The sequence below is a fragment of the Saimiri boliviensis genome, chromosome 5 (assembly GCF_048565385.1).
Source record: "Saimiri boliviensis isolate mSaiBol1 chromosome 5, mSaiBol1.pri, whole genome shotgun sequence".
Taxonomy (NCBI): domain Eukaryota; kingdom Metazoa; phylum Chordata; class Mammalia; order Primates; family Cebidae; genus Saimiri; species Saimiri boliviensis.
This window is the reverse complement of record NC_133453.1, coordinates 18797920-18808605: the sequence shown is the minus strand read 5'-3', so window position 1 is coordinate 18808605 and position 10686 is coordinate 18797920. Positions and strand designations below refer to the sequence as shown.

Sequence of the window (10686 nt, the reverse complement as noted above, 5' to 3'; positions counted from 1 at the left end):
TTTTTCTCATCTAATTTTTCTTGGCTACAAGTCTTCAAAATAATGCTTTTAATTATTTTCCTCTTTGTCTTTTTCCTGTTTTTCCTAATGTGGAGTCACTGAAAACTAAGCCGTGCTTTCATAAAGCCCTGTAATCCAAAGCTAGGCAACTTCAACTTCAGAAGAAAGTAACAGCCTATTTACATACATAAGCCACTTTCACACCTGCCTACTGATGTGTGGGCTTCAGAGTAATGTGGATTATAGCGATTTTCCAGGATTGTTCTTTTGTTTGTTGTTGTTTTTCTCCCTTTCTCCCCTATTTCTCTTCATAGGACATAAGACTTCACAACCTTCTGAAAATGAGCTTTCCTAATAACCTGGGACTTACCCCTCTAGAAAGAAACCATCCTAGCCACGAGACTTCAGAGATTCATTTTCTTCTAAAATGCTTTCTCTAAAAGATTTTTTAAAAATCGGGGAAATGTGAAAGGAAAATATCTTGGAGCCCCAAAATCACTAAGCTAAAGAGAAGAGTCAAGCTGGAATCTGCTTAGGGCAAGCCTGCCTCCCATCCTATTCAAAGTCACCCCTCTGCTCACTGAGATAAATGCATATCTCATTGCCCCCTTTGGAGAGGCTAATCAGAAACTTAAAATAATGCAACCATTTGTCTCTTATCTACCTATGACCTGGAAGCACCCTCCCCACTTCGAGTTGCTTCACCTTTCCAAACCAAACCGATGTTCATCTTATATTTGTCATTTGAGGTCTCATGTCTCCCTAAAATATATAAAACCAAACTGTGTTCTGATCACCTTGGACACATGCTGTCAGGACCTCTTGAGGCTGTAGCACGTGTCCTCAACCTTAGCAAAATAAACTTTCTGAACTGATACCTGTCTCAGATTTGGGAGGTTCACAAGATCATTTGAATCCTAATCCAATGACTAGCACCTTTAGAAGAAGAAGGAAAGTTAGACACGAAGCGCCACACGGAGAGAATGCCATGTGATAACAGAGGACGATACTGGAGTGGTACTGCCACAGGCCACAGAATGCCAAGGCTTGCTGGCAGCCACCAGAAGCTAGGAGAGAGGTGTGCAGCGACTCTGCCGACGCCTTTATTTTGGACTTCTGACCTCCAGAACTTTGAGGGTTCTGTTAACACATTTCTGTTGTTTTAAGTCACTCCATATATGATCATTTGTAACTATAAGCCATGAAAATGATAAAACTTAGTCAATGCAAATTAACATAATCCAAATTAATAATTAAGCTCTTGCTGCAATAACCTAACTTCCAGTAGCGAATGAGGCAAGAAGTCACCCCATAACTACTTTTCCTGCAGGGGGCTTCTCTACAGCCTTGCTACAGAACCACCCACTTAGTCCTGGGTTGGAGCAGGTTTTGCGAACCAGGTTTGCTCCCTCTCTCTGTAGCTCCGAAAGATCCTCCAAGATGAGCACCAACTCTGGCACCTTGGTAAACGCTGAACTGGAGCTTCCTGATTTTAATAGGGTGAACATGACATTCAAGCTGGGAAATTAGGGAGCTAATATTTTCTCTGCAACTGACTGGGATAAGTCAGTATTCTTACCTAGAACAGATCTGGACATTTCTCTCCAACTCTATGAAAAAAGATGGCCAGCCTCTTTGATAATAAGAGATGTGCAAAGTAAAACTACCATGAGATATGATATGTAGCCTATCACACTGACAAAGATTAAAAAATCTGGTAATACTTTGTAGCCAACGATGTAGAGGAATAGACAATTTTATTGACTGAAGAGGAAGTTGGTACATCACTCTCTAGATGTCCATTAAGCCGTGTCTAACAATTACAAATGCACGGGCCTTTTGATCCAACAATTCCATCACTAGGAGTCTATGGTATGGAAGTGCAGGTGGCAACAATGGTTATTTATTGCAGCACCATCTATAGCATCATTGTTTGAAAATAACCTAAAGTGTTCATTACTGGAGGACTGGTAAAATAAATTACAACACATAGAATGTTCTGCAGTTAAAATAAAAAAAAAGAATGAATGAGATCTTTTTATACTGATGTGAAACAATCTCTAAGTATATCATAATGGACAAAGCGAGACAGAACAGCATGTAGCATCAGCTACCATTTGTATGAAAAAGAAAAAGAATGGAAAAGTCAGTAGATTCATGCTTGTTTCAGTATGCAGTTGAGTGAAATTTCTTCCATCTGAAGAAAGTCCTATGAAATCTAAGTTATGCGAGCCTATAATGAATATCCACATCTCCAGCATTTCCCGGCTTCCAGACACCATTCACCCAACAGCAAACTTCCCAACTAATTTTCTGGAAACCATGCTTTTCTCATGTCTTTTATTTGCTTTCCAAAGTTTTTTGGTTTTTGTTCGTGTTTTTGTTTTCTGAGACAGAGTCTTGCTCTGTTGCCCGGGCTGAAGTACAGTGATGTGATCTCCGCTCACTGCAACCCCCACCTCCCGGGTTCAAGCGATTCTCCTGCCTCAGCGTTCCGAGTAGCTGGGATTACAGGTACCCACCACCATGCTCGGCTAATTTTTGTATTTTTAGTAGAAACGGGGTTTCAGCATGTTGGCCAGGCTATTCTTGAACTCCTGACCTCAAGTGATCCACCCATCTCAGCTTCCCAAAGCGCTGGTATTACAGATAGGAGCCACCGCTGCCAGCCTGCCTTTCAAAGATTTCTCATTGCCTCAAACATACTGTAAACCTCATGACCTGACATTCAGGACTTACTGCTGGGAAGACGCAATTTATCTTTCCCACATTACATTCTATTGCTCAAATACAGAAACTCTCTATCCAACCAAAATCATTTGCTCACTGACCCCAGACACTAAACACTTTTATTGAGGAGCTTTGACAAGAGTGAGCATAAAATATCGTCAAATGGCTTTTCTACATCTATTAAAAAGACAACGTAGGGCTGCTGTGACACAGTGCCACAAACTGTGTAGTTTAAAACAATTGAAATGTATTGTTTCACAGTTTTGGAGGCCAGATATCAAGGGCCATGCTCCCTCTGAAACCTGTAGGGAAATCTTTCCTAGCCTCTTCTGGCTTCTGGTGATTTGCTGGCAATCCCTGACATCCCTTGGTTTTCAGCTGTAAAACTCCAGTCTCCACCTTCATCATCACATGGTGGTCTCCCTGTGTGTCTCTGACCTCACTTGGTCATCTAAGTGAGTAAGTGCCTGAGTCATAATAGATCAGGGGTCCATTCTGTTATATGTTGAGTGTCCCTTATCCAAAATGCTGAGGGCCACAAATGTTTCAGACTTCATATATTTTTTTCAGATTTTGAAATATTAGCATTTGATTGACCAGTACAGAATCTCTAATCTGAAAGTCCAAAATCTGAAATGTTCCAATGAGTATTTCCTTTGAGTGTCATGTCAGTATTCAAACAGTATTAATTTTGGATCATGTTTGAATTTTGGATTTTCAGATTTAGGATATTCAACCTGTACATTACGACCTATTTTTGACTAATTGTATTTGTGGTGACCCTCTCTCAAAATAAGATGACATCCTGAGATATTAGGAATTAGGATTTCAACATAACTTTTTTAGGGCAGGGAACACAACTCAGTCAATAACAGATTATATGATTTTTCTCTCTAGCTCTATGAATAGGATAGATAATACTGATGGATTTCTAATACTTAACCTATTTGCATTACTAGAATAAATCTCACTTTTTTATTAAAAAGTATCATTTTTTAAATGAGCTGCTGGAGTCTGCTGATATTTTAAGATTTCTGAATGCTTTTCACAAGTGAGAGTATTCTGTTGTTTTCTTTTGATACTATTTCAAGTCACAAGATAAATGTAATTGCTTCATAAAAGAAATTTTGAAAAATGTCTTTATCTATGATCTGGAATAGGTTAATTAGCATTGTGATTAACTGTTTTTCAAATGATGGATAGAATGTTTCTGTGAAGCCAGCTAGGCCTAGTGCTTTCCACAGAGGAGTCTTTTAACCCCTTTCTCTACCTGCATTATGATAATTAGTCTGGTTAGATTTTATTTTCTAGGATTAATTTTAGTAAGTTGTGTTTTCTTTAAAAAATATCTATTTGATCTATTTTTTAAACTTATTTTCATAGAGGTGTACAAAGTAGCCTTCTAAGGCTTTTAAAATTTTTCCTCTGCTTTTAATGATTATGTTTCCTTTAACATTTGGGGCTTTTGTTTTTCCTCTTGTTCTTTCTTTATTAGATTAGCTGATGGTTTGCCATTTTGTCGCATTTTTTCCAAGAACTCTATGTTGCATTTATTAGTTTCATTGTTTTACTCTTCTCTAATTAAAGAATTTATACTTTCTTCAAAAATATCTGGAATTTTGGCAATTTTTGAGGTAATTCTGAATCCAGATTTGGGAATTACAGCTGTGATCCATGTAGTTTTTTACGAGAAATTAGTCATCTGGTGCCCCATTTTTTTCCTTTTAGTATTGTTTTCATATTACTGCACGTGTTTTCTCTGTGAATGTGCTTCAGATGGAAGCTCTTTGAGGCTAAGACTATACATTGTATTTCTTAGGAACAATAAATATTGATATTATGGCTAGGAAGTTAGAGAATTAATGTAAGCAGGAAGAACTTGTGGCATGCAGCTTCCGAAAGGTCTCCCAACAATCCCTACCTCTTAGTACTCATATTTTTGTCTCACTCCTTCTGTCCTTTAGTGTGGGCTAGATCTAGGGACTTGCTTCTGTGAAGTAGAATAGGACAAAAATATTGGAATGTTACCTCCAAGATTGGGCTATAAATGACATCTTCTTTGTCCAATTCAGAATCTCTCTGTATGTCTTGATTTTCTCATTTGCTTGTTCTGATGAAGTAAACAGCTATATAATGAGCTATTCTATGAAGTGGCTGTATAATGAGCTATTCTATGAAATGGTCCATGTGTTGAGTAAAAGGGAGTGGCCTCTGGCCTATAGTCTGCAGCGAATTTAAATCTACCAACCACCATCTGAATGATTCTGGAAGCAAATCTGCCTCCAGTTGAGCCTTGAGATGATGTAGCTTAAACCAGCATCTTGACTGTGACTTTGAGAGAAACCCAGAGCCAGGGAGCCCAGCTGAAATACACCTAGATTCCTGCTCTGCAAAAACTTTGAGATAATAAATATTGTTTTAAGCTACTACTTTAGTGTAATAATTTGTTATGCAGCAATAGACAATCAATACAGAAACCAAATTCTGTATACTTGTTTTGATCCAGGAAACATTGTCCAGTTCAAAACTGAACACTCTAGTTGTAATTTGGAAGTAATCTGCTCTGCAGAAAAATAACTAAATCAGAATTTAAAATACAATAATGCAATTAATACCAAAATTTGTCATTTAAAATGAAAGGTATTTTCCCAACATTTATAAAAACACTTCATTTTAATTTGTTAAAGGTTACCAGTTGTCCCTGCCCTCATTTTTTTTTTTTTGAGATAAGATTTCACTCTGTTACCCAGGCTGGAGTGCAGTGATGTGGTCATGGCTCACTATAGCCTCAACCTCCTGGCCTCAAGCAATCCTTCTGCCTCAGCTTCCTGAGTAGCTAGGACTACAGGTTCATGTTACCATGCTTGGCTAAGTTTTTAAAATTTTTTGTAACGATGGGATCTCGCCTGTTGCCCAGGCTGGTCTTGAACTCCTGGCTTCAAGAGATCCTCCCACTTCAGCCTCCCAATGTGCTGGGATTACAAGCATGAGCTACCATGCCTGGCCAATTGTCTTTTGGAATAACTTATTTTTAGTGTGGCTTCTTTTAAAAACTCATATCTGCACATAAGTATTTATAACATGCCAAGTGAATGACAGACTGCCTAGATAAAATGTGTAGATTAAGGTTGAATTATAACATGTATTTTTTACTGTACAGTATTTTAACCAACATTAGTTTCCTAACACTGGTGGAGACTGCTGGTTGTCCTCCACTTCTTCCACAGTAATATAGTTTAAGCTGGACATAAGGTTACCCTGCTAGAGATAACATTTCCAAGTCTTTCTCACTGATGGAATGTCAGTGGAAGTGATGTGTGAACTTCTGCCTCACTTGCTTAATCAGACATTGCTGCTCAGGACATTCTCTCTCTCTCTTCACCCTTTCAGGAACTGAACCTCAGATGTGCCCTAACCCAGATTCAACCATGCAAAAGAGGATAATGACCTAAGGCTCAGTTTCAGGGTATGGTGGAGCAATCAGATGAAAAGAACCTGAGTCACGGAGTAGGGCCATGGAGCAGAGCTTCCTACCAACCTCAGCTGCTTGCCTTAGAACCATTCTATGAAAGAGAAATACATATCTGTGTTTCTTAAGCCACTGTATTTTGGGGTCTCTTTGTGACAGTAGCTTAATCTTTATCTGAACTAATATTAATACATCCATCATCAATTCCTTTTAAATATGTCATTTTGTAATTGATATACATATACATACATATATATATATATATATATATGTATATACACAATTGAGCAAAGTACAAATAATTGGATTTCTGCCCTGGAAAAAAAAAGGGGGGGGGGGGTGAGGGTGAAATGTGTTTCCCACAGGTATGACTAGTGTTCAATGATCAAAGAACTACAAGTTGTTTTTCGGGCATCAAAAAACTTTTTTTTGCATGACTTCAAGCTACTATTTAATATCTCTGCACCATTACAGCAGTCTTTCAGCCCTACCACTTCTCAAAGATGTTGGTTTTTGTTAGGTTGGTTGGGAAATCCATGTTCAGAATTAAGACTGGGCCTTAGAAAAAAAGGCTCTAGGGAAATGTGCTTACCACTGCCCAGAAGGCTCCTCAGTCTCACTCGAGATGTTCAGAGCCAAATTCTCCTGAGGATTCCTTCCTAGATTGAATGGCTGCAGCACAATACACCTTGTTATCATGATCTCACTAGGCCTTACAGAGCTTATCTCAAGATTATTTTTACAAGAGCCTTATAAGAAAGACAAGAAATGAGGATTATCATTTCATTACAGAGATAAACCCAGACATGCAGTAACTTACATCAGGTGGCATGGTGAGCCATTGAAAGCTGGAATCAGTAACTGATCCTCCATGGAGATAAAATGCTCTGTCTGTAAATACAGTTCTTCGGCAATTACCTTAATGCTGGGTGTGCCATGTTTTGCTTTTCCTTTTTCCTAATTGGGAGAAAGAAAAATTGAAGCACTAAATTTGGGAGACACGTGAGGCAAGTGCCATTACAGGAAAACATATTTCTTTAACACATAAGCAGAACAGGTTCCCAACGATTGCAGCTCCATCTTCTAAAACCAACCCTGTAAATGAGCCAGCAGTATTGTGGAGAGAGGCTTCTAACTCCTGAGCTGGACATTTCTGTGTGTGATCCCGCCACGCAAGACAGTAACTCTGTGTGTCTTCTGTAAGAGGAGAATGGTGTTCCTGAAGAGCTACAGCACTTTCTCAGTCCCCTTGACTTTGTTCTCCAGATAGGACTGAGAAGTAAGAAAAGTAGAAACTAGGGCATGAAGGAGGACCACACCATCCTGGAAAGTCACATCCCAAGGACATTCAGTCCTAAAAGGACAACTGAATAAATAAGGCAATGATAGATGTTCATGAATCATCATTTGTGCAACCAAATTCTTAGTAGGCTTTGCATGGACAGTCAGTAAACATGCAGGCTTCTGTGGCAAACGGAAGACAGGATTAAATCGCACTTTTGTTGCAGACCGATCACCTGGGCCTAATTTGGCTGCTGCCTCCCACGGGATCTCCGGATCTCCGAGCCTAGGAGGGAAATTTAGGAGGGGAAGAGGGAAAACCAAGGCCGGCCTGCAGGATGTTTCCTTTGTTGTCTTCTGCTGAGCGCCCTAAAGCAGGTGCAGGTGCAGTGAGATACCTAATCCTGTCCCCACTCCTCCAGCACTTCATTAGCTTCTAGCTTAAAGTCCCCCCAGATGGTCTGATGCGGTCTTCCTAGTGCCATTGCTTAAAAGAGAGGCAAAGCAAAAAGAAGTAGGAGAGAGTGGTAAGCATCTTTTTTCTCAATGCGGAAAACCCAGAAGGGAGTTTCCTCCCCACCCACCTGAAAGTGTTTCCCAGTTGCCAAATCAAGGGCGGGGGCAGCGACGCGAAGGATGTTGACTCAGGGCCCACTTGGAACCTCCTGGGTACTTGAGCAAAGTCGAGGGTGTTCGGACCTCTGGGGAGACGTTGCATCACGCAGTTTGGAAAGAACTTGGGAATTTTCCTTAGGGGGCTCGCTGTACTTGCTGGGAACTAGTCTTGGAGGGACGTGGGCCTACGTGGGTGGCTGTGGGGAGCTGGCGTGTGAGGAAGTCTGGCTTCACCTTGGGCTCAGAGTTGCAAGGAAAGTCACTATGGGATCAGCCTGCGCCCGAAAGGATGGACTCGCGCAGGTGCACGCGCGCTCGGCCGCTCCATTAGTGTCACGGGAGGGAGTGGGATGTTTGGGGGCGCCGCGAGAAGAGAGGCGCAGCTGGGACACCTGCACTCCTCTGCCCGGTTACTGGCTGTCCTGGCCCCAGGGCCGCCCAGGTTCCCAACAGGGTTCCCTTGCCCTCCCGGACGGAGAGAAAAGGGGACGCGCCTGGCGCAAGGTGGAGGCGGACACCTGGGCGGGCGCTAGGACCCGGGCGGCGCACCTGTTGGCTGGGACCCGGGGCCCCGCCCGCCCGGCCTCCGCTCCGGGTGCGGGACCGGCGGGGGCAAGGCGGGAGCGGCGGTGCCAGCGGAGGGCACCGGCCCGGCGTGGCGGCGGCGGCAGAGCGCGGCCCCGGGCTCACCATGGCCGAGCTGCTGCGGAGCCTGCAGGATTCCGAGCTCGTCGCCCGTTTCCAGCGCCGCTGCGGGCTCTTCCCCGCGCCGGATGAAGGCCCCCGGGAGAACGGCGCGGATCCCGCCGAACGCGCGGCGCGGATCCCCGGGGTCGAGCATTTCCCCGCGGCCAACGGTGGCGGGGCCCCGGCCAAAGGGCTGCGCGGAGCCGCAGCGCCGCAGGTAACCGCGGGCAGGTGTTCACCGGGGATGGGGAGGGGGCGGCTCGGCGACTCCGCCGCGCGGGGCTGGCCGGGTGGAGAGGGCGCTATCCCCGGCAGCGACCCGGCTCCGGGCCCTGCGAGTGGACGGGGAGGCCTGGGCTTCCAGTAACCGGGATGCAACCCCCGAACGCTGCCAGGGCCAGCCGGGTCCACTGAGGTATCCCCAGACCCTGTCAGTGCTGTGCGTTTACAGACTTCCCACTTTAAAAAGTAGTTAAATTCAGGTAGATGCCAGCAGATATGTAAGAGTTACGTAATGGAACAGAGGAGCGGGGATGTCCTTGGCACTTCCCCGGGAAGACGTTCTTAGACTACCCCCTCCCCCCGTATTCTTGCATTTCCGCCCATCCCCCTTCCCGGATTCACACGTTTGCGGGTGCTGCTGGGCTTGCCGCGCTCCTCACCAGCTCTGGGGACAGAACTTCGGGCTCAAACAGCTCCTAGAGAGATTTACAACCCCCTGGACTAGCCCCAGCGATGATGTCCTAACAGCACCTCCTGCTCGCCCTTCCCCAGAGTCTGGCGGGGCAGGCGGGGGGGTGGGGGTGGCTCCTGCCCGGTGGGTCTTCTATGGACTGACGCCAGTGACTTCTAACAGATGCTTCTGATGCTTCTGGGTGGGAAGCCCGCCGCGCTCCCGACTAGGCGTTCAGACCCTGGTTATACAACCCGCTGCGGCTTGGCAGGGACTAGCGTGAGTTGTCGTCGTCGCAGTGCACAGGGACTCCAGGCAAGAGGGAGAAGACGGGCTGCACTTGGCTTCTGGGGATGCCTGTCTACAGGGGCCACCGGCAGCGGCTGCCCTTTCCCTCCGCAAAGTGGCAAAATGGCAAAGTCAAAAGTGTGGCACAGGAGAACAGAAGCAACCTATTAGCAATTCCAACTCCTTGTACAAAAGCCACATTTTGTTCTTCGGTGACAGAAAAGGGGTCTTTATTTATGTGTAAATTTCTAGATGTAACTGAGGAATTATGAAGAACCTGGCTTCTGTGTGGAATGGAATATTCAAGGCATTGGATTCTAGAATGAGTTTGGGAGGATGAAGGTGGGTGTGTGTTTCACTCCAGAGAAATCCCCCTGTGCATTTTTTTCCTCATTATTGTTCCTTCTTTATCCCATGTGACTTTCTAGTACCTTATAGATGAGTATGAGAACCCCCTCTTTTCTCTTGCCTTATCTTAAAAAGAGGGCAGAGTAGGGGGGATAAGAAATTAGCCAGGTGTGGTGGCCCACACCTGTAGTCCCAGCTAGTCGGAAGGCTGAGGGAGGAGAATAGCTAGAACCGGGAGACAGAGATTGCAGTGAGCTGAGATAGTACCAACAGAGCCAGACTGTCTCAAAAAAAAAAAAAAAAAAAAAAGGCACCTGACCGAACCGTGCCATGACATCTTCAGTGCACACACCATTGGCACCCGCAGGTAGTTGCGTGGGTTGCTTTCTGTTGCTGTCTTCATAAGCTTCTACCCTGTTTCTCTAATTCAGGAAGCTGAAAGAGTGAATTGTTCCACTAGTGCTTTTCGAGCTGCTTTAAACATCACCCCTGGTAACTTAACTTTAAACTCCAGAGTTGGGTCCTCTTGATCTTTAAAAGCAAGATAAGGAAATTTCTTGCACAGTGATATCTTCTTGCTACTTGCTGATCCTAG

The 10686-nt window shown here is 44.2% G+C and overlaps 1 protein-coding gene across 1 annotated transcript in view; it reads left to right on the top strand.

Annotated features, from left to right (window-relative positions):
* Nucleotides 1-8648: 8648 nt before the first annotated feature.
* The window catches only part of SGPP2 (sphingosine-1-phosphate phosphatase 2), a 154567-nt gene continuing 152529 nt past the window's right edge, over nucleotides 8649-10686 (top strand). The window contains exon 1 of the mRNA XM_039470142.2: nucleotides 8649-8999. Within this exon, the coding sequence (XP_039326076.1) occupies nucleotides 8787-8999 (213 nt within the window). The 5' untranslated portion in view covers nucleotides 8649-8786. The remainder of the gene's footprint in view (nucleotides 9000-10686) is intronic.